General features: G+C 35.6%; 1 protein-coding gene across 8 annotated transcripts in view; it reads left to right on the top strand.

Annotated features, from left to right (window-relative positions):
• The window catches only part of TPK1 (thiamin pyrophosphokinase 1), a 352,799-nt gene that overhangs the window by 138,712 nt on the left and 189,100 nt on the right, over window positions 1-24,987 (top strand). For all 8 annotated transcript variants that reach the window (XR_003516359.2, XR_003516358.2, XR_003516360.2 and 5 more), the window contains one exon: window positions 18,325-18,397. Coding sequence is in view for 5 of the 8 variants with exons in the window: in XM_027573183.2 (XP_027428984.1) it covers window positions 18,325-18,397 (73 nt within the window). In the remaining 3 variants the exon portion in view is untranslated. The remainder of the gene's footprint in view (window positions 1-18,324; window positions 18,398-24,987) is intronic.

Raw genomic sequence — 24,987 nt, 5'->3', positions numbered from 1 at the left:
CTAGATCACGATCTAATATATATGACAATTGATTTCAGTCAACCTGTGACTAATTTTCTCAGTGATTGGGATTTATTTTAACTAATGTTTATGAATTTCTTGGCGTAGTTAAAAAAATATACTTTTAGTATGCTTGAACATACATAGAAAGGAAACAAGTGTACTTGCTTAAGGAAATCCAAAGATCATTGGTTTACCTTGATTTCTTCTAAGCCTAGCCTTAAGAATTTTAATGACTTGCTTCGACAAATTTCTATTAAATAGTATTTATGCAATCAAATTACTAAGCTCTGTAAGCCTGTCAACATTATTGGGTCTTTGAATCAAAATGATGGAAGGTAAAAATGATTAGCACATTTAAAAGAAAATTTGTAATAGGAGTCTTGTTATTAAAAAACCCTACACAATAAACTGTGAGGGCATATTTATCTTGAATTGTTGATTGAATTAGTTTTGTAATATATTTTAGTCTGTTGGTTATCAAATGCTATAAATCAGAGATCTCAAAGTTATCCATGCATAGCTCTGAATCATTTCAGGGGCTGGGGGGCAGAATGTGTATGCATAGATGCTATGTTTGTCAGATCATGCATGAAGTCAGAATAAATTTTCAGAGCGAATTCATTTTAAGCAGCTGCAGGAAGTCAGTTTACAACTAAATTTAATCAGAGGCATTGTGCTTTATGGCTATTCTATTTCATACAACATGTTCCTGACAAAACCCTTTTCCTTTCCTGCACTGTGGATGGGGTCTTCAGAAATAAATTACCCTCAGATGGTTTTTCAGAGAAACCTGGATCATCTGTGAAAAGTTTTGAGTTAACACATGGCTCTTTTAATTTTATTTTTTGAAAAGAAATAAACTTGAATAGTTTTAGCACTTGTTACTACAATTTAAGAGCTCATGTTTTTTGGCTTACTTTCAATATTATTAGATTGCTGAATTAGTAATAATTGGGAATAGTCACATAATATGTTGTTTATTAAAAGGTTGTAGAATGGTTCCTGTGCACTCAAGTGTGTACACATGCATGCTTGCACACATACACCTAGGTACTTCTGTAGAGTTTTCTCATTATTAAAATTTTGGTTTTGTATTATCAGACCAAGAGTAAGCAGAATAACTCCAACAAGACAGCATGCATTATTTGTTGACAAATCATTAAAAGACATAAAACTTGAGTTGATGGTAGACCTGAGGCAGCTATAGCCTTTCTATTAATAAGGGTCAGAAAAGTGACAGCTAGAATTCATTTAAAGCAAGGACTAGTTAATAAATTTTTGGGGAATATACCAAAATGGCACTTATACCAAGATAAGTGCTGGACTTTCACTTACAGTTCTGGGTTAGAGATCTGAGAGGTATTTGAGACTGTATTCCTTGAAGACTTCAATTTTGCCTCTAGCCCGGGAATTCAAGAATATACTGAAGAGTCTCAGAAAGACTACTTAAAACAGAAAACATCTTACCACCCTAAGAAAAAAATCATTGTGTGTAAATATGTATATACACACATATTTGAATGTGTACATGTATATATTATGTCTAATATGCTTATGTCTAGATATTGTATGACCTGGGCAATAGAAGAGAGCTTCTTCTCAGTCAGAGGAAGGGAACTTAAATGATGAGCAAGGAGACACTAGTATGTAAATGCCCAGGTTGATAGGAAGTATAATAATAATGTCATGAATATTTAAAATGTTGACCTACTCTCCCAATTGTAGAATTTAGAATTGAACTTAGCACTTCTGTTGAATGAGATCAGCTCTGCTTTGCTCAGACTGTAGGGAAAAAGGTGTTCATCCCACAGGGTTTAGATCTATGAGCTCTGTTTTTGGCTTCGATGTCTGGTTATGTGTATTTGTGCTGGGTACCATGCATGGGTGCCTGACACCTGGGGTGCACTACATAAGGCAGGAGGGGTCATGGAGCAAGTGGTTGTTTAAGCATTAGTGTTCTTCAGCCATGATTATTTAAAATATTGGTGTCCTCTAAATATTGGTTTCCTACTCGGTCAATTATTTTAAAAACCATTGACATGCCCATTGAAATGCCAAGGAGTTAGTTTTAACATCACATGGAGATACTTTTTTACAGAACACTGTATCTGATTAACTTCTAAGACCCCTATTCTAAAAAACAAACAAACAAAAAACATCTTTTAAAATTCATTTATAACATCCCTCTTTCTTCTGCTTTCTTCCAAGTATTATAATCCCTTCAAAACTTGGCTCATGTGTTGTGTTTCCCCAGAAGTCTTTGCTGGTAACTACCAGTTTCTGTAGACCTAAGTCAGGCAGAAATTAAATTTTTCTAAGCAATCCTTGACTGTCATCCCACATTATGTTGAAATTGTCTATTGGTATTTCTACTTAATTAGACAGAATTCCTTGTTCTTGTTTTATTTATCTTGGGAAATAACTCTAGCACACAGGACCAAATTTGACAAATAAAAAATGAGCAGTATTACTCCTTTTAGATAGTTTTCCCTGAAAATAATAATAATTTCCTCACAGATAAGCCAATTGATGACAAATCCGGAATGAACTAGGTAAGGGTATTTGGTGGCTAGATTTCTTGCTTTAACAGGTTATGGTCAGTGTCCTTCTGGGATGTTCTCTTACCCACTGCTTCCCTTAACATTTATTAGAACACACTGGAATCACCTCTTTGCATGTTCCTGCCAGCCTGTCACCGCAATGAAAGCATTGCATTGTTTCTGGCTTTTTCACGCTCTTATCCCCAGTAAGTAGGTCCCTATATGCTTAATAGTTAGAATGATTAGACATGCTCTTCCGTAAAAATTTAATGTATTCTGCTTTCATAGTATGAAAGCATATTTTTGACCCAGTAAAGTAATTCTTAGTTACTTTTATTTAAGACAAGAATCAGAGACTGATATTAAAAGCTGTCCTGTTAACATTGTTAGGAACTTCTTATTTTTTTTTTTTTTGTATCAGTGGGGGTCCCTGGTTGTAAAGAAAAGAAAAACTCTGACCAGTGTAAACAAAAGCAACAAAGTCAATTAAAAATATTATAATTAACAATAACTGGGAAGACTGGAGAGTTGGGCTTGGGAAGAAATATGCCAGAAGCTGGAAACCAAATCCACAGTACATTTGTGTTCTTAGAACAAGTGAGGGCTCGCACTCCCTCTGTGAGCGGGGCACTGGGTGCTGCTGATGAATTCCCAGTGGCTTGTCTTTTCTTGTGTAAGAGTTTATGATTGACCAAGCTGAGGTGGGTAAGGGAAAATCTGCCCAGGCCCTTGTTTGTAGGGGTGGCATGAGTAAATACGTGACTCCTGTTTGTTTCTGGAGCTGTCTGTGCCTAGTATCAAGACTCACACCGTGTTAGCTTCTGTAAACATGAGTAGGGAGAGCCAAATGCAAATACAAATACAAACAAAATCTTCACAAATGCCCTCTCCACAACACCTTCTCTCTGGCTGCCAGTGCTATCACCACGTCCTAGGATCAAGCTAAGGGTCTTCAGTAATCTCCTTCATACTTCCCCTGCCATAGGTACCTCTCTAACTTAAAACTTACTGTGATATAAAATGCCCCTATGTATGAGATTTTTTCCCCCTCATTCTCTTAATGATGGTGAAAAGGAAGTCAATGTTTACCTATCATGTGTAAATGATAAAAATACCTCTCATGTATTCTGGGAAATTTAATAACATTCCTCACAAATTTTTAGAAAAGGGTATATAGTAGGGTGCCTGGGTGGCTTAGTCCGTTAAGCATCTGACTCCTGATTTCTGCTCAGGTCATGATCTCAGGGTCCTGAAATGAAACCTTGGGTGGGGCTCCACACTGAGCGTGGAGTTTGCTTGGGAGTCTCTCTCTCATTCTCCCTCTGACCCTGCCCCAACCCCCACTTGCACATACACGCGCTCTCTCAAAAAAAATAAAGGGGGTAGAGTGTATACTTTCTTAGTTTTAGAAAAGGTTGCTTTTTTTTATTATGTTAATCACCATACATTACATCATTAGGTTTTTTTAAATTTTTTATTGTTATGTTAATCACCATACATTACATCATTAGTTTTTGATGTAGTGTTCCATGATTCACTGTTTGTGCATAACACCCAGTGCTCCATGCAGAATGTGCCCTCTTTAATATCCATCACCAGGCTAACCCATCCCCCTACCCTCCTCCCCTCTAGAACCCTCAGTTTGTTTTTCAGAGTCCATCGTCTCTCCTGGTTCATCTCCCCCTCTGATTTCCCCCCATTCATTCTTCCCCTCCTGCTATCTTCTTCTTCTTCTTTTTTTTTTAACATATAATGTATTATTTGCTTCAGAGGTACAGAAAAGCTTGCTTTTAATCATATTCTGTTTTTCTCTGAGTTCATGTTATCATATATATTTTTCTAAGTATACTCCTTAAAATTCCCCTCTTAAGATTCATGATTTTTCTGCAAGACTTGTGATATTTTTTAGATCTCTTTTGCTTTTAAAAATACCTTCCTCTCAATGAACTATTACCAAGACAAATTTACATCACACAACAAGGTTTTCTTTACTTCATCTGAATCTTTGTGACAATTAGGAGAATATTTTTTTTTCTAATTTGTACTATGTAAAAAGGTTTCATTGCTTAAAAGCACAACTTTGCTTTAAGAGTACAATAATAAAAATTATTACAAAATTCCCTTGATTTTTCTTTTTAAGAGGAAATTTGCCCAGATTTAGTTTGTACTAAAAATATTAGAAGTTTATAGATGGAAAAAAATGTTTTGTGATTTGAAGCGTAGTACTTAAAAAGCAGCTGAAGCTAGAAGCTTAGAATGCAGTTTTCTTTCTACTGCTCTCATCATGTTTTTTACTTCATGCAAAATTCACTTATTTATCACTAGCGGCCTCTAGCGTGTATTCAATTTTTTCCTGCTAGGCTGTACATTAGTGGGTTATTAGTAACTAGAGAGCAGTTCCATGTGTTAGGAGCAAGAAAAACAACTGTAGTTTCTGTCATCTTACCATTATATCAGTAAGTGAAAAGAACATTTTTGCATAGGAGTGTGGTCTTATGATCCCAATTACCAGTAGTAGGGTTTTCATGGTGAATTTCCTCAGTGTAGCAGCTGTTCACCGACATGTCCTTCTGATGTGGTGTGGAGAAATGGTTGATGGTCATGAATAGCCCTGATGCATTTTGATGCTTTAATATGATGGAGTCAAGTTAGGATATAGGTGGCAATGGTTAACAAAACCAACAATTTTAGCCAAATCGTATATACCAAAAGTTTGAACCAAACTGTACTTATTTGTTCAATTTTAAAACTGTATACAAATAATTTTAACAAAATCATAATTACAAATAATAGCAATAGAAAAATCAATTCATTTAAATGAACCAAATCTGTACTATTTAGTATTTACCTTTTGATTATTGATTTAACTTTATATATATATATATATATTTTTTTTTTGAGACAGTGCATGCGAGTGGGGGAGGGACAGAGGGAGAGAATCTTAAGGCTCAATCTCATGACCCCTGTATCATGACCTAGGCCGAAATCAAGTCAGATGCTTAACCGACTGAGCTACCCAGGCACCCCTGTATATTCCTTTCTCTTAAAGGTACATGGTTCCCTACCCTCATGCACCCTCCTACTTACAGAATTAATAACAAGTTCATCATAATGAACTTGGGGAGTACAGGAAGATATAAAGAAAAAATAAATATAACTTGAAATCACCTAGGTTCTCAGTATTGATATTTTTACATATCTTTTTCAATTTCATATTTTTACAAGCATGTTTCTCTCTTGCTGAGTGTATGTGTGCACATGTAATAAAATAGGGATTTTTGTGTTCATATTGTTTTACATCACACCTGTTTTTTAACATTGTATTATGAACACATTATCATATCATTAAATAAATATGTTTTTTATCAGTCTTCATATATCAGAAATGTATGTTCATAATTTTTTATAACATTGATAAGTAAAACTTAGACAAGTCTTATAAGTAAAACTTTGAGTTCTTGGCACTTAAAGTAGATTCTTGGAAATTAAGATATGAGGCCAAAAGTTATGAATTAAATATTTTCTCCCATTTTTCAGGCTGTTTTTTTACTTTCTTGATAATATCTTTTGAATCACAAAAGTTTTTTTTTTAAGATTTTATTTATTTATTTGAGAGAGAGAATGAGAGATAGAGAGCACAAGAGGGAAGAGGGTCAGAGGGAGAAGCAGACTCCCTGCTGAGCAGGGAGCCTGATGTGGGACTCGATCCCGGGACTCCAGGATCATGACCTGAGCCGAAGGCAGTCGCTTAACCAACTGAGCCACCCAGGCGCCCCTGAATCACAAAAGTTTAAAATTCTGATGAAGTCTGGTTTAACTCTTTCTTTTGTAGCTCAGGATTCTGGTGTCATATATAAGATTCTTTGCCAAATCCAAAATCATGAGGCTTTACCTCTGTTTTCTTCGAAAGTTTTACAGTTTTAGCTCCTATATTTAGATCTTTCAGCCATTTTAATTTTTTGTATGCGTAGTGTGAAATAAGAGTTAAACTTCATTCTTCTTTGTATAGCTATCCAGTTATTCCAGCCATTTGTTGACAGGTGTTTTGTTGAGACCACAGTTCTTGCCCTACTGAATGATCTTGGTACTCTTGTCAAAAATCAGTTGACCATAGATGTATGAATTTCTTTGGTATATGATGATTTCTATGCCATTGATCTGTATGTCTAGCCTGGTGCCATTATCACACCATCTTGATTACCATGCTTTTTAGTAAGTTTTGAAGTTGAGAAATAAGAGTCCCCCTGCCTTGTTCTTCATTATTAATTTGCCTATTCTGGGTTCCTTACAATTAATTCCATATGAATTTTAAAATCAGTTTGTCAGGGTGCTTGCGTGGCTCAGTTGGTTAAGCGTCTGCCTTCCGGGCAGGTCATGATCCTGGGGTCCCTGCTCAACTGGGAGTCTGCTTCTTCCCCTGCCTGTCCCTCCCCCCTGCGCATTCTCTCTCTCTCTCTCTCTCTCTCTCTCTCTGTCAAATAAATAAATAAAATATTAAAAAAATTAAAATCAGGTTGTCAGTTTCTACAAAAGTCATCAAATTCTGATACAGCTTGTATCAGAATTTGCTGATGAATTAAATCTGTTGATGAGCACTATTGCCTTACAATGTCAGGTTTCAAAAAAAGTATTAAACTTCTTTTGCACAGATTGCTAGAAAGAGACAAAATAATGAAACTAAGAACTAGGCAGTCTGGTAATGGAGGGATTGAATTAGTAATTTGGAAGAAACAAAAAAAACAAAACTACTTCAAGGGAAAGCCCAGGTCCAGATGGCTGCACCATTGATTTCTACAAAACATTCAAAGAATAATTAATGCCAATTCTTCAAAGTCTTTGGAAAAAATAGAAGAGGGAATGCTTCCCAACTCATTTTCTAAGGCTCCCGTTCCCCTGATACCAGAACTAGACCAATGAGAATATAGGAAAACTGTAGATCCACTTTTTTTTTTTGAATATGGATGCAGAAATCCTCAACAAAATACTAGGAAACTCAATCCAACAGCGTATAGAAAGGATTATCCAGCATGACCAAGTGTGATTTGTCAGAGGAATGAAAATGTTGTTCAATTTCTGCAAGTCAATTAATGTAATACATCATTTCAGGATAAAAAAACAAAAATCACATGATCTCAAGAGACTCAAAAAATATTTGACAAAATCCAACACCCTTGATGATAAAACACTCAACAAACTAGGACTAGAAGGGAATTTCTTCAAACTAACAAACGACATCTACAAAAACTCAGAATTAGCATCATATTTAACAGTGAAAGACTGGATGGTTACTCTCTAAGATTAAGAACAGGGAAAGGATAATCTGCCTTTGTACTTCTGTTCAACATTGTTCTGTAGTTTCTAGTAATGGCAGTTAGACTAGAAAGGCATCTTGATAGCAAAAGAAGTAAAGCCATCTCTATTTGCAGATAATATGATCTTCTTTGTATAGAAAATTCTAAGTATACTACTAAAAAAATGACTAAAACTAATAAACAAGTTCAAGGTTCAGGAAGCAAGGTCAAAGTATAAAAACAATTGTGTTTTTACATACTTGGAGTGAACAGTTTGAAGATGAAATTATGAAAACAAGGACATTCATGATAGCATCAAAAGAATAAAATAGGAGTATATTCTGTTCTTTTGAATTATTTGTTTTACCAATTTCTAAGAGAATTGTTGAAAGTGGATTTGTCTCTTTTTTTTCCATTTTTGAGTATCTTGGGCTCTTTTATTGTGTATGGATTGGCTAATTGTTTTGATTAAATGATCATTTTATCATTATGAAATTGCCACTTCTTTATCTTTACCAATATTCCTTGTTCTGATGTCCACCTTGTCTTTTCTTTTTAAGATTTTATTTATTTAATTGACAGAGAGAGAGAGAGAGACAGCGAGAGAGGGAACACAAGCAGGGGGAGTGGGAGAGGGAGAAGCAGGCTTCCCTCCGAGCAGGGAGCCCGATGCAGGGCTCAATCCCACGACCCTGGGATCATGACCTGAGCCAAAGGCAGTCGCTTAACCAACTGAGCCACCCAGGCACCCCAATGTCCACCTTGTCTTACAATAATATATCCACTCTGCTTTTTTAGGAGTATTTGCATGGTATATTTCTTGCTGTGCTTTTACCTTAAATCCATCTATGTCTGTAGTTTTTTATAGACAGCATATTTTTTTCATTTAATGTTAAATCTAGGTCTTTCAGTTGGAGCATTTGGCACATGTACATTTAATGTATTTATCAGTATGATTACATTTAAATCTAATATTTTGCTACTTTTTCCATTCTTTTTTCTTCCTTTTCTTTCTTTCTTTTTTTTTTTTTTAGATCTTTCAACCATTTTGTACTTCATGCAAAATGTGGGGCTTGAACTCACAACCCTGAGATCATGAGCTGAGATCAACAGTCAGACACCCAACTGTCTGAGCCACAAAGTTGCTCCCCTTTTCCTTCTTTTGAATCATTTTTTTTTTAATGATTCTATTTTACGTCCACCATTGAATTATTGGCTATACCTTTGTGTGGTTAATCTGCTATTAATTCTCCAGTGTATTTTTCATTTCTGATAATGTATTTTTTATTTCTAAAAGTTCCATGTAGTTATTTTATATCTTCCATTTCTCGCTTCTTGTGTTCATGTTTGCTTTTACCTTCTTGAGTGTATGGAACATGTTTGTAATAGTTGTTTTAATGACCTTGTCTGTTAGTATCAACCTCTTTGTCTTTTCTGTGTCCAGTTAATGGTTTTCTTCTTTGCCTGCCTGATAATTTTTGATTGGCTGCTGTACATTTTTAATTTGAAGTTGTTACTAGATTTGTTATATTCCTTTAACTGTTGATTTTTGTTCTGAGACATGGTTGAATAACTTGTGGGTAAGTTTGATACTTTTGAAACTTTAAGCTTTCTTGTGATAGGTCCAGCGCAACTTTTATTCTGGGACTAATTTAGTCATACTTTTAATGTGAGACTCTACTTAATGTCCTCTTTATTACTATGTCTCTGTACTCTTGATGACAGGAACATGGATTCTACCGAGCTGTATTTTATTTTTAAGGAATTGTTGTGACCATTGCTTTCTGGTGGTCCTCCCCCCACGCTGGACTTCTCATTTGTGTATAAATGAGTATGTATCCACACACTCAAGGAACTCTTTCTGTAGCTTTCTAGAGCTCTCTTTCTCCCTATAGTTCTATTTTTCTCAGGTAATCTAGCCTGTATTTCCTAGCTTTCCTTAAAATTGGTGCCCTCATTTGGGGAGATCACAGGTCTCTGAGTTTTCCCTCACTAGAAAACTGGCTAGAAACTGGCTCCAGGAAGAAAGCTGAGGCAATAACAGGACTCATGTCACTTGTTTAAGCAAGCACTGTCCTCGGCTGCCTATTTTCTACCGCCTGGATATCATTGTTTCACATATTTTGTCTGGTTTTCTAACTGTTTACAGTGGTTACAGGTCAATTCCTGTAGCATAGACAGAAAGAGCTGTCCATATATATTGATTTCTTACCCACAGAATTTGCACTGCTGATATTGAGTTAGAACACTCAGTCACAGAATTGAATATTGTTTTGTTTGCTCACTGCCTAGAATAAAATATGCTTTCAGCGAGCTCATATGATTTTGTTACTGTGCCTCTCCTTACCACTTCTCTATTCATTAAAACAAATCACAAACTTTAAAAGTATAAGTAGAGCTTACTTAGGGATTGAGAGGTTATGGTGTGGAGTAACTTTGCACTCACACTGCTCTTTGATTACCATGCAGCCTTGGTCGGGCATACGAGTAAAGGAATTTTTCAAATAAGGACCAAAATTTTGGAAGAAGTGGAAATGCATCTTGTGAGGGAAGTATAGCAAGAAAATTTCCCTCTGCCAGGCAAGGTTATCTTCAATTCAGAAAGGAGGAGGAGGAGGGGAGAACATTTTGAATCTGTGTGACATCTGTGTATGTTACTTAATATCTCTCAGGCTTTCTACCATAAAATTAGGATGATAAAAACCTTATGGAATGGTTATGAAAATTAAATATAATTTTACTAATTAATAAATATAAAATGCATGAATGAAATACAGAGACTGGTATATAGGAAGTATTCAAAAAATATTTCCTGGAAGTTTTCATCTAGGGTAAGAGCCCTCAGATCTTTCTCTTTTTTTGTACCTTTTTTTTTTCTTTTTCTCTAATTCAAGTTTTTTTGCAAAGTTACATGTTTTCCCTCTATCATCTCTCCTCACTGTATCCATAATTTTTATTTTAACTATATGATATGGAGACTTGATTTGTATTTCCTTTATTATTTTTGTTTTCTCTGGATGTTTTAGTTATATCTTTTAGTTTTTCTTTTGTTATTTTATTAAAATCTTCAAAAAAAAATCCTCTGAGATAATCAGTGTCAAAAGCTTCATCCATTCACTACCATTATTTCCTTCATGCTTATACAAAAATGTATGAATATGTTTACAGGTATTTTTGTTTTTATTTTGTTTTAAAACACTGTTAATACCAAAACTTATGGGATGTGGCAAAAACTATATTAAAAGAGAATTTAATAGTAATAAACATCTATAATTAAAAAAAGATCTCAAACAACCTAATATTACACTTCAGAGAACTAGAAAAGGAACAAACTTAATCCCAAAGTTAATAGAAAGAAGGAAATAAAGATTAGAGCAGAAAGAAATGAAGCAGAGAAAAGATAGAAAAATCAATGAAAGTAAGAGTTGTTTATTGAAAAGATAAACCAAATTGAAAAATCCTTACCCAGCCTAACCAAGAAAAAAAGAAAGAAGACTCAAATAAAATCATAAATGAAGGAGACATTATAACCAGTGCTACAGAAATAAAAAAGATCTTAAAGGACTATTATGAGCAATTACGTGCCAACAAATTGGACAACCCAAAGGGAATAGATGAATTCCTAGAAACATACAATAAAGCATACCAAGACTGAGTCAAGAAGAAATAGAAAGCCTTGGGATGCCTGGGTGGTTCAGTAGGTTAAGCATCTGCCTTCGGCTCAGGTCATGATCCCCCGGGGTCCTGGGATCAAGCCCTGAGTTTTGGGCTCTCTGCTCACCAGGAGCCTGCTTCTCCCTCTCCCTGCTACTTCCCCTGCTTGTACTCTCTCTCTCTCTGTCAAATAAATAAATAAAATCTTAAAAAAATAGAAAGTCTGAACAAATCAATAACAAATAAGATGGAATCAGTAATCAAAAACCTTCCAACAGGAAAAGGCCACAACAGATGTCATCACAGATCAATTTTTCTAAGTTTTTAAGGAAAAATTAATCCTTCTCAAACTCTCCCAGAAGATAGAAGGAATATATGTGTGTGCGTGTGTGTGTGTGTGTGTGTGTATTTTTTTTTTTTTAATCATGCCAGCATTACCCTGATATAAAGCCAGGGATCCGAAAAGAAAACTATGGAACAGTATCCCTGATGAACATGTATGCAAAAATCCTCAACAAAATAGCAAACCAAATTCAAGAGCACATTAAAAGAATCAGACACCATGAGCAAGTGGCATTTATCCTTGCTATGCAAGGATGAGTCAACATATCATAACATGATACACCATAGTAACAGAATGAAGGATAAAAATCACATTATCATCTCAATAGATACATAAAAAGCATTTGACAAAATTCAACACCCTTTTGTGATTAAAAACTCAAATTACCTCAACACAATAAAGTCCATATAAGGAAAGCCAACAGCTAACATCATAGTCAGTGGTGAAAAACTGAAAACTTTTCCCCTAATATCTGGAAAAAGACAAGGATTCTCACTATCATCACTAGGATTCAACATAGTACTAGATATCCTAGCCGGAGCGATTATGCACGAAAAAGAAATAAAAGACTTCCAAATCATAAAGGAAGTAGTAAAATTAGCTCTGTTAGCAGATGGCATGATCTTATATCTCTAAAACCCTAATGACTACACACACAATAAAAAAATAATCTGTTGGAACAAATAAATGAATTCAGCAAAATTACAGTATACAAAATCAATACAAAAATCAGCTCCATTTCTACACACAACAAAGTATCTGCAAAGGAAACTAAGAAAACCATTCCACATACAAAATCGTCAAAAAAGAGTAAAATACTTAGGAATAAACTTAACCAAGGAAGTGAAAGACTAGTACACTGAAAACTATAAAGCACTCATGATCTTATATTTACTGTTCTTATAAAAATTAATAAGACAGGAAATTTTGGAGGTGATGGGTATGTTTATGACATAGATTGTGGTCATAGTTTTATGGGTATGTCTCTCCTTATCTCTAAATTTATCAAGTTGTATACAATAATTATGTGCAGCTTGTATGTAAAAACATTTTTTTAGTAGCAGACAAGGTCAGAACATAGACATTTCTCTAGAACTTGCTTTTTTTCACTTAACATGGAGTGGACATTGCCTCTGGGAGAGTTGTCAATTCTAGGATGAAGTCAACTCATCTTAAAGCTGCCTATTTCCCTATTAGTGGACATTATATTTTATTTAACCTTCCCTGTACTATTAAACATTTAGTTTTTCTCTCCTTGTTATTGTAGAGATATTCTACGTACTGTTCTTTGTAGCATAGATTCTCAAGTGGGATTGCTGGTCTGTAAGCTGTATTCCATTCATGATCCCAGTGGTCTCTGAGTGTACTTGTTTTTCTTCAGGCTAGCAACACTTGCTCCTAATTTTTGACAAGTTCTTGTGTCCATCAGTATCCTACTATTACTTTAATATTTATTTCCTTGACAAGTAATTGGTTACCTACCATATTTTCATGTACTTAGTGCCTTTTGTATTTCTTGTGTGACTTTTCCTTGTGCGGTATGAATAGCCTTTGACAATTTTTTCTGTTAGATTTGTTTCCTTTACCACTTTGGAGTACTATTTGTATATTAGGGATAGCAATGTTTATACATTATATATTTTGCATATATAAAAATATACTTTTTTTATAAGTACATTGTTACATTTTTATGTAGCCTATTGGGTTTCTTTATCAATGTATGTTTTCTCTTTCCTCAGAACATCTCTTTTATCCAAAATTATACAAATATTTAAATATCTTTTGACACCTTTATTACCTTTAGAGATGTATTTATGAAGACAGTCGAACTAATTATTTCCATATACACAGTCATTTTTCCTTATTATATTTTGGATCACCCCCCTCTTTGCCCCCCCTTCCCTTATTTAATTTATGCAGTTTTGCAGAGAACATTAGTTCAAATGTTTGATTAATTCCTCCTTTCTTCAGACAGAGTACCATTTTTTGCCTTGTATCTATAACCACACTCTTTTCAGCAGTGTTCTCAGACATTCTTCTCCTAACCTGTTCCTTTAATCAAATCCCATCTTTACTTAACAAGCAGCACAAATTGTCCTCTTCTGCTTCGGTGATACATTTTTAAAATATACAGGTTGACCAAATTGATGCTGATTAATAAAATCTGCAGGAGAGTCATGTGGTTGTGTAGAGAACTTTCTCTATGACAAAGTCTGGCTCCGTTTCGTAAATGTGCATATGTGGAAGGCTGTAGACGTAGCTGTCCAAGAACAAAGATTGGGCTCCCTGGGTTTGAATTTTGGCTCTAGCTCTTATTAGCCTTATAACCTCGGGCACATTACTTAGCTTCTCTAGTAATAACTTTTATTTTAGCTGAAGAACTTTAAATCATTCTTACTGTGTGCCAGGCATTTTCTAAGTGCTTTCCATGGGTTAACTCTTAAATCTTCACAACCAGTCTAAATTATCTTCATTTTACCCGTGAAGAAGTAAGGCTCAGAAAAGTTCAATAACTTGGACAAGCTAGGAAATAGTGGGCCAGGCATAATAGGAAGTTTGTAATTAGTGCTTCTTTCTTCATGCTTCTTTTTCACTTTTGTCTTCCCCTGCCTTCCTTCTCTTGGCCTTTCTCTTCCCCTTTTCCCATTTTCCCATCTTCTCCTCTCTCCCCATTGCCTCCCCTCCCCTCCCTTCCCACCCACCGCCTTCTCCTCTATCTTTACTTCATTGTGTTCTTACCAGCATTTGTGTACTTGGTGCTAACACATCATTGTTTAGGCATGTTTTCTAAATATATCAGCCTCCCTCTTGACCATTACATGTGATGGATCTTCAGCTTACTAATTAATCTCGGCTCTTGTTGAACTCTTATTTTGTCATTACTGAGTGGCAAGTATGGTAAGAGTTAAATGTAAAAGTCAACGGAGTCCACACCATTTATTGAGCGTTTGGAACACCTTTACATACCAACCAATCAGTGCCATAGACTGAGGATACCAAGATGAGGTGTACTGGTCTGATCGAGGCCAACAGTGAACAGAAGTATGGTCAGTGGAGACAGAATTCCGTATACCCTTAGTCACCTTCTATAAGCAATCAGCCTCCAAAGAGTTGTGAAAACACTCTTCCTGTGTAAACTCTATGTGGTAACATCATACATCTGTATCTGGGAAGTGTCATCCCCAGTAAGTACCTCTTCAGAATGTTCAAGTACCATGGCAGCCCATGCCTCAGAAATGTGAGATGGGCTTTTAATTGCTCTGTCCAAAAGCACATTTCAGGAAGTTTCCAAAACCGCTGTATTCTATGACAAAAAGTTATAATTATTATAGCCGTCTCAGCCTGTGTATCAGGTGTATTTTTGGCATTGGCCTTCCTAGAAATAAGTATCCTTGTTCATTTTTTTTCCTTGTTGATTTTAAAGCATGTATGTTATATTGGAAAAAAATATATTAAAAAGTTAATCGGTTAACTTTTATCAATATGTTTGTTTTCCTGTTAATATTTTATATGAAAATATAAGTAAATTTATATGATTGCTTTACTTCATGATTCACAGTATATGTGATAAAAAGAGATCTAATTCTGTTTAAAATTATATATCCTAAGGGGACAGACACTAGTTGCCTGTGTATATCAGTTTTTATTTTTCATTTTTATTTATTGTCAAATTAATATGATATTTGGAAACTGGCAAGTTGATTCTAGATATCTGAGGGACTAAAATTTGTAGAGTAATATAAAGTCAGTTTTATGAGGAAGTTGGATGATTCATACTGTAGAGAACCAGAGTCCTAAGTTTAAATGGCTGCTTTACATGGTGAAGTAGATTGGGTACTAGCCATATATACAAAATTCACTTGACTTCTTGGATTTCGGTTCCTTACAAAAGGTAATGAGGGTGTTGAAGGAATGATTCCTTTTACCCCTTCCGGCGATGCCTCATGCTCGCTGGCTGCTCTAAAGAATCCCATAGACTGGGTGGCTCGTAAACAACGAGTACTTATTACTCACAGCGGAGGCTGGGAAGTCCAAGATCAAGGTTCAGTGTAAGATAAGATCTACTCCCTGGTTCATGGATGCTTGTCTTCTCCCTGTGTCCTCATGTGGTGGAAGGGACAAGAGAGCTGGGGTTTCTTTTACATGGGTGCTAATCCCAGTCATGAGGGCGCCATCCTCTGACTTAGTCACCTCCTAAAGGCCTTACCACCTAATAACATCATGTTAGGGGTTAAGATTTCAACATACACAATTTAGGGGTACCAAACATTCAGACCCTAGCAAGCAATAATAATATTCTGAGCTCTATATGAGTTTTGTTCTATGGGTGTTTGAATGTTGTTTGGTGGAGGTATTTTAAAAAAACTTTAAAAATCCATGAATTGTAACAACAGGAAAAACAATGAGGAAAGAGCTAATAGTCTGTTTTTAGGTCCTCATGTGAATAGAGTAAAAAGTACTTACCTAAATAGGTATAAAATGAAATTAGAGGTAATGGATATGTGGCCAGGGACGTTTTGAGGAGAAGAGTTTATAGGAAGATTACTGAAACCAGGCAAGTAATTTTAAAAACTTAGGTACTTCCCAATTCTGCATTATTCTGAAACAAACTGTTGTCTTTTGTACATGGTTGATATTCAGGAATGTAAAATTTTATTAATTACCAAACATTTCAATAGGTTACCATCATTTGTTAACAAACCAACCATGAAATCGAAGCACCGTTATGCAGTACAGATCATTGTAGTAGAACTTCTTACCATTTGTCTTCGGGACATACAGCTCAAAGAAGAGTTGGTCTAACACAGACTAGTTAGATTAGGTTAGACCTAAGAAGTAATATTTCCAATTAAGTTAAAAACTTGAAAAAAAATTGCATGAAAGAACAGAGTTAGTATTGGGTTTTTCATGTTCATCTTTATTAATTTTATCCTGAGTGCACATACAAGGAGTTCTGAGTCCAGTTTCCTATTTCCTCGGTCCCCATTGCTCTAGTTCTTACTCTTTGGCCTTGCGGTGACAACCAGGTCCATTGTCGTGTGCTTGTAGCTGCACCCTGCATATGTGAAAGAAGAGGAAATATGACTTTTCCCCCTAAATTTATTAATAGGGTTGTGGCAGCTTCTGCCCTCTTGCAAGAGTCTCTTTAAATTCTGTGACCCTGAATCCTAACCCCAACTCATTGGTATATCAGTAGAGTCTCTCTAGGAGCCTGATAGCCTCTGTGTCTTGGCTTTTATGACCTAGAGATTTCTGCAAGTTCTGGGGCTTCAACTCTTTTGACACATAATACTCAGCAAACTAAAGCTCTGGTCTCCTTTTAGCTAGGGATCTAGTCTATTATGTAGCAACTTGGCCCTCTTGAGAAGACGTATTGAAGTTTTACTATTCTTTTGAATCAGAACAATTACCTAGATAAATGCGTGCAGATCTAATTCTCATGGGATGTGAAAAGTAGAATATTTCTGAAGGATGAAGGTAAACATCCCCTTCTTTACATAATATATTTTTCAGAGGCTCTGGAGGCTAAGGCTTTTTGTAGGAGCAGTGAGAAATCCAGGGAAGTTTTATTTTTCCACACTTAGGTGTTTTTTAAGTGGAAAGAAATTCTACCAGGTCATGTAAATGCTTTATGTAAAAATAGTAAAGGAGGGCTTATGTACATAGAGTAAGATAGGCTTTCTGGAAGAGTTCTGAAAAAATATAAATGTAGGGAAGAGAAATAAGATAATTATGATGTAATTGGAAACATTTGTTTTGGGGAGTTCTCTCCCTCTACTTAGTAACAATGACTTGTGTAGTATTTCAAACCTGTCTAGAAGCCTCCTGTTTCTAGAAGTATGTCAACAGGGCATTTGGAAAATGTCTTTGAACTGACTCCTGCTCTGCAGAGAATGCGTAATCATCCTCCTCATCTGTTCTGTTCAAATTTGTTGAAGTTCTGAACTTGTGTGAGGGCAAAATAATGTGAAGGTTTGTATATATGTAGAAAGTAATATGGAAAGATTATGAGTCTTGGTGTTAGGGTTTTGAACTGGGAGTTTTTTATTTTATTTTTTTAAAAGATTTTATTTATTTATTTGAGAGAGAGTGAGACTGAGTGAGAGAGAGAGAGAGAGAGAATGAGCAGGGGGGAGGGCAGAGGGAGAGGGAGAAGCAGACTCCTAGAGCAGGGAGCCCAATGTGGGGCTCCATCCCAGCAGTCCAAGATCATGACCTGAGCAGAAGGCAGACGCTTAACTGACTGAGCCACCCAGGCGTCCCTGAACTGGGAGATTTTTAAACCAATAATCTTCTTTAAGCTTTATTTTTTAAACAGGATAAACATTGACTGACAGTGTGACTAAGTTGATGAATTAGTCAGGTATGTGGAGTTACTCGTAACCACACTATATAGAAACTAAGAGTATAAGACATCCTCTTGGCATAGTTTTAAAGCTTAACAAACAAGTAGTCTTAATTAGTTGACTTACTTGGAATTCTTTTGTTTCAGCTTTTTGCCTGAATTCATCAGTGGAGACTTTGATTCTATTAGGCCTGAAGTTAAAGAATATTATGCCATCAAGGTAAACTACAAACACTTTTATATTTAAGATCGCATATGATTGCCTTTCTTATGTTCTTTCTGGCTTCCTTGGTGTATGTGTAGGGATTTAGAGACTCTTTGGTTATTAAAAAAAACTTTCTATCAATTGTAATACACATTCAAATAGAGATTTGGAAAATGACAAGTGGAAACACAGTCTTAGTAATTCTTCACCATCAGATATTCATTAATGCTTAGTCCTCCATGCATATATATTTTAAATGAGTTTATATAGGCTCATTTACTATATACTATGACTGCCTACAACCTCATTAGTTAATATATATTTTTCAAGTCATTTTTAATTTCCTTTAATGAATATACTGTATTTAATTTAACCAGTTCCCAATTGACTTATATTTGTTTTGTCTGTTTTTTACATTGTAATCTAATAAAACAGCCTCGTAAATGAATGTTTATAAAAATGCAAAATTATGTGTCCCCAGAATTTGAGAACCACAGTTTTTTTCCTTTAATTTTAGTTTTCTTAAAACTGTTATTACTCTGTTCTGAATAAAACTATTCATTACAACTTGAAATTAATAATTACACACAGCTTCTTAAGGTGTTCATTTTATCACTATTGTGCAAACCTTCCAGAGATCCTTGCCACAATGAAGAATGTGTAGATGATCTAACTGAGAATGATAGAAGACACATAGGAGTGTATTACAGTAATAAATAATTTAAGCTTTCCCTGGTTTTAGAGGGCAATGCAGAGTTTTTAAAATAAAAATTATAGCCCAGCAATTCTTCTAGCCACAACACCATCATCTTTGTTATTCTGAATTGGTATTAGCAAATAACACACAGTTGTGAAAGAAACAGCAGTTACTGAGATAAAAATTTAAATTCTTTTTAAGGCATCAGGATGAGTGAGATAAATTCAGAAGGAAGAAAGCGAGGAAACCTTTCATAGGAAGGAAAGAAAGAAGGAGAGGGGGAGGGAAGGAAGGAAAAAAGGGGGGAAGAAAGGAAAACATTCTAGATGGGGAAACAGAGATACCAAGTTTATAATGCATAGGCTGTTATGATTTGGAAATTCTGGGGCTGGCAGTGAATGCAGATCTGGGCATGTTCCCTCTGCCCACCAGCTGGTCAGATTCTCCGTCAGCAAATGAAGACTGTTCCCAAGTCGGTGTTTGATATTCATGCTCAGTTACTTTCACATTGGCATCTTTCTGTTCATTCCCCAGTCTCACTTCTCATTAACTCCATACCTCAACCTCTTTGGGATGGAAAGCCCTCAGCCTTGCTTACCATGCAGAATTTTATAAATTCATAGATATTAATCATATTTTTGGAAGCAGAAGAAACAGCAGGAGAGGCAGGAACAAGCAGACCTAGAAACAAGTTGAAGATCTGGCCAGATGTGACTTTTCTCCCCCTCTCTTAAATGCTGCTGGCTTGCCAGAACTGCGAGTGTCAACCCAGTAATTCCTATCCAGGATGGGGAAACAAAGGAAATGAGGGGAAGCCAGCTCCTTAATTTCTAAGTTCAGTAAAATGAGGTCAAGGATAAAGGAAAATTTTGAGTTAACTACTATTTGATGAATTTTCTCTTATAACTTCTTCAATTTTTTTTAACTCAAAACTAATTTTTATTTATTAAGGCTTAACTTTTAAAGTAAGATTAGCTCATCTAATAATTCCTACATTGCGTAGTTATAAGTTGATATAGTGCAATCCAGTTTTTTCAAGTATGGGAAAAGTTTTCAAGTATGATGGGAACTCACAGCTTTGAATTTTTCTGATCTGTTCCCAGAGGGCACCAATGATGTCTTTTATATAGCTAATGTGCCCTATATGACACATGGTGTTTAGCTCCAGTTTTAATAATGGTGCTAATGATAACAAGTTAATGCAGCATCTCACACAATTCATATAAGCCATTATCTCCAATTTAAGCAGTCTTTAAGCTGCTCTTTTACAAATTAAAGAAAGTTATCTCTGCTTTCAAATAGTTTTTTTTTTTCCTCCTACTTGATCTGGGTTTTCAGTGAAGCTGAAACAGCTCTAGTGGAGAAAGTAAAATAAAGAAGGAATTTAAAATGCTTAAGTTCGTTAAAATTATAAAGTGGGTTTTGTAGCCAACATTTATTCACACAGTTTTTTTCCCTAGTAGATATGTCTTTGACTTATAGGAAAAACTCAAGCTTGCATGATTATATAAAACTGTATTTTTTAATTTAATTTTTTAATTTTTAAGATTTTACTTATTGAGAGAAAGAGCACCCACCAGCATGAGCAGTGGGAGGGGCAGAGGAAGAGAGAAAGGAACAAGCAGACTCCCCACAGGGCTCGATCCCAGGACCCTAAGATCATGACCTCAGCTTAAGTCAGATGCTTAACCGACTCTGCCACCCAGGCACTCCTGATTGTATAAAACTTTAAATTGGTTTGCCTGCCTAATTTCTGAGAACACTAAAATAGAGAGTATTTGGGCAGCTTTTAAACAGAATATTTTATATCCCAGATCTTGCCATCTGCATTAGTTATCTATTGTTGTGGAATAAATCATACTAAATTTTAGCAGTTTGAAACAGCAAACAATTTTTATCTCACACACTTTCTCCAAGTAAGGAATATGGAAGTCAATTAACTAGGTGCTCCTGGCTCAAGGTTTCTCATGAGGTTATAATGTAGCTGGGTTTTTCAGTCATTTTGAGGCTCCACTGGGGCTACAGAATTCTCTTCTAAGATTATTCATGTGGTTGCCAAGTGGTCTCACTGGCTATTATTTCTCAATGGTTAGTGATTGGAAGCATCGGTTCTATGCCATTGGGTTGCTCACAACATGGCAGCTTGCTTTCCAGAGAGGGAGGGGAGAAGGGAGTGAGAGGAACATGCATACAAGACAGCCAGCCCCACAGAAGCAGCAGTCTTTTTTGTGACCTAATTTCAGCAGTGATACACCATCTTACCATCTCTTCTGCCAGATGCTGCTAGTCACACAGACCAACCCTTGTACAATGTGGGATCAGACTGCACAAGGTTGTCAATACCAGATGGCAGGAATCCTTGGTAGCCATCTTGGAGGCTGGGTAACACGCCATCTGACTGACTTTGTTCTGATAAAACCTGAGTGTTAGGCAGTGAGAAAGATGTTTTAAGGATGTCCTAATAGATTCTTGGTCTTTAATTAGTAATATATGAGAAGGAAGAAGAAAACATAGTTATTTGTGTTCTCTCTTTGATTCTTCATATGCGTAACCTGCTTCAAGCAAAGTTACATACCAACAACCCAGTCACTAGTGTTTATGTTCATAGGCCTTAATTATTTATTCCTTTGGATTTTGGACATGGAGGGGAGTTAAGTCCACCACTTAATTCCATATGGTCCGTAGGAATGCATATGGTACGCCCTTCTTAGTTTACTCCATAAAGCTTTCCTTTTCAGATATAGCTGTAAAATCTTTGTGTTTCTCCTTTTGCCTCTGTGTCTCCGTTCTTCCCTGCATGGCTCATGATATTAGCCCAGAATGAGGAATGTCTCTTATAGATTTTCCCCTTGATAATTTTGTTTGTTTATGTATTACTCTCTGAGTCAGTGTTCCTTGATTCAAGGTTAGAATCACATATTTCAGCCTTCTTAATTACCCAGTCAGTCATGCCCACATTTATTTTAGTTTCCTGAGAACTTTTGAAGAAACTGTTATATCATGTAACTCCTGATATGCTTTGATTGACTTGTGGTCTATGGGGCCTTGACTAGATATAGGAAGGGGGTTTTCAAACATTCTTCCTTTTTATTTGGGAGATTAAATAACTAGCTGTTGTATTTTAAATGCCTTAAAGAGCCACAGAATAACAAGGTTTTTCAAAAAATTTAGGTGTGTAGGATAGATGAAAATATGTGATAAATATAATGATAAAATGTACAATAATTTAAAATATAAAAAATTAAACAATGCTATGTAGCCCAGTTTCCTGATGAAAAAGCTAAGGCCCATAAAGTTTAAATGACTCAAAAGAAAATGGTAGAGCTGGTCAGAGACAGCTCTTGGGTCAATATCCATGTCTCCTATAAGAAGAATTTGGTTAAAACTCGGACTCACCTGCCACTACTGCTTGTCAACACATTATATCTTTGGCCTATTGGGCAAGTTGCTTGCACAAGGTATTTAGCATCTCTGGGAACGAGTGTCTTCACCATCAACAGGATTACAGTCAGTGTGTTGACCATACATTGTACCTTCACATTTCAATCATGCCGTTCCCTCCCACCCTCAATTCTGCGGTGGCAGTAGTTGGGCCAGACCAAGAATGACCAAACGAGTAAGTTATTAAATTAGACAAGAGCTGTTATAGGACATAGGATGGAGCCAAGATAGAACATTGATGAACCACAGTGGTTTGGTAATAGAAAATTAGCAAAGGCATAGGTAGCCTTTAAGTATATGAGTGTCTTTCTTTGTGCTGCAGATGAGTATTTTGGCATTCCAGAAAGTGTTACTATAAACAGAAGGCCTTGTGCAGACTGTTTGGTGAAAATGACTCTAGTTGTAAGTCAGGAATAGGATTCTAGATCTAAGTTCTGATTTTATCTTCTCTGTTAATCCTTCCAAGTTGTGGAATAACACAATGTGGTATCACAACAGTGGTAAAAAAAATACTAGAACATGGTGTGGGCCAAAGACCCTGGTAGAACTGCAGTTACAAAAGCAAGACTTGAATGAAAACATACAATGACCTCTGGTGTAAATGATGAATAAGACTATCAGAAAGGTTGGGTTGATGCCAAACCACCAATTTTCTATTACAGACATAACAAGATTATTCTAGGCTACCAGGTAGTTCTAGCACTGTAAATTCAGGAGTAGAGATAGAGATCCAGGCATATTATTATCTCCTTGTCTTTCTTATATCTTTTTCAGAATTGGGAAAGATAAGATTTTTTTTTAGGCAAATATGTGAATTATTGAAGAATATCTTATACTAAATCAGTGTTTTCAGTGAGGTTTTCTCACTGTCCTCTAACACTGGTTTGGCTGTACCCAAATTTTTGAAGACTACTCTTGAAAGACAAGGGTAGTGTGTCTAAACGTTTTTAACCTGTGCTCCTTTTCATACTGTAAGATACTATAAATATTACACACCAAAAGTGGCTCACCATTTTATATCTCCTCTTAATGACTGTTACCTCTATAAATGTATCTGTTACATTTTTGGAGACTGAGGTTTTGGGTTCACATATCATTTTTCCCTGTCAGAATAATGGGAAATTGGCTTCTTGTTGACGTTTGAATAGAATGTCTCGTAAGTGGACTACAAATGTTAAGCAAGAAATGCTTCTGTATTACTCCCAATTTAAAGACGAGGACGCTGATTTTCAAATAGTGGGGGTGACAGGTAGGGCTAGGTATTGTACTCAGGCAGAGACGTCAAATACAACTGAGTCTTGGCTATTAGTAGTATACGTTGTAGTTTGTGGATTTTTATGAATAGTAAAGTCATGTTTTCCTAAGCTAACTGTACGAATTATTTTTTGAGTTGCTAGCTTGCACATATGGAAGTCTTACTAAGGCATGTGAAATTAAATCAGTGCTGGCTTTCTCCTAAACTTGTAATAATCATCATATGATGTTATACATGTAGAAGTACTCTAAAGGTGCTGGAGAACTAGTTTAATATAAGGTGGTAGTATTTTGTTTTACTTTCTAAAATTCTTTACATACAAACTTTTGTAAAAATACTATTCTCAGTAATACTGCTTTTAAAGAGATTTCAATCCATTTATTTCATAAGTACAATTTATGGACCTAGATTTAATAAATCAGAATAAAAATTACTGAAAACATTCTTTTGAGTTTGATAATGCCTCAGGTTCAGTTCTATTTAAATTTCACAGAATCTCTGCAGATGTTTTTAATCTCCAGTTAAAAACATCTTTATTGATCTACCGAATGTCATGAATCTTATTATTTCCTCCTCCTAACTGTGTCTCTTTCCCACTTTGTCCGGCCACATGCCAACAACTTTTAGATGTGGTCCAATTAATTTAGAGAAAATGACAAACTGGGCTGTTAGAAATTGTAAAATGTTAGCCAGTTTGACTGTTATACCAGACAGAAGAAACTATGTGAATGTATAAAGCTCAACTCCATTGATTGGTATATTTCTTTAAAAAATAAAACAAAAACCCTGAGTATAGTAAATTCTTAGGCTTGCGCCTTAAGACTAATTAACATGTTGAGGTGTAAAGCCTCTGTTAAGGGAATTATAGACAGGTAGTTTCCATTGACAACTGAGTGACAGGGTATTCACTCTATATTCTTTAAACAGGTTAGCTCATCCTTATTAGCATCTCGCCAGGGGAATGATGAGACAGGCTGGGGACATTAAGTGGAAAGATCTCTCCAATATACCTTAATTCTTATGCTTGCCTCAGTCATAGTCCTTTCAAATTGACTTTAAATTGTCTACATTTTTCAAAACCTGTTTTGTTTGAGTTTGTTTAACATATTTTAGGTATTTAAAAAAGGGAAGTGTATGCCCTTTACATTTTTAAGAACTCCCTAAGTGCCTCGCAAATGACCTCAGGCTGATTGCCTAACTCTCCTAATCCTA

The sequence above is a fragment of the Zalophus californianus genome, chromosome 12, assembly GCF_009762305.2.
Source record: "Zalophus californianus isolate mZalCal1 chromosome 12, mZalCal1.pri.v2, whole genome shotgun sequence".
In the NCBI taxonomy this organism is placed as follows: domain Eukaryota; kingdom Metazoa; phylum Chordata; class Mammalia; order Carnivora; family Otariidae; genus Zalophus; species Zalophus californianus.
The sequence above is the reverse complement of the archived record's forward strand: the minus strand, read 5'-3'. Positions and strand labels throughout refer to the sequence as shown.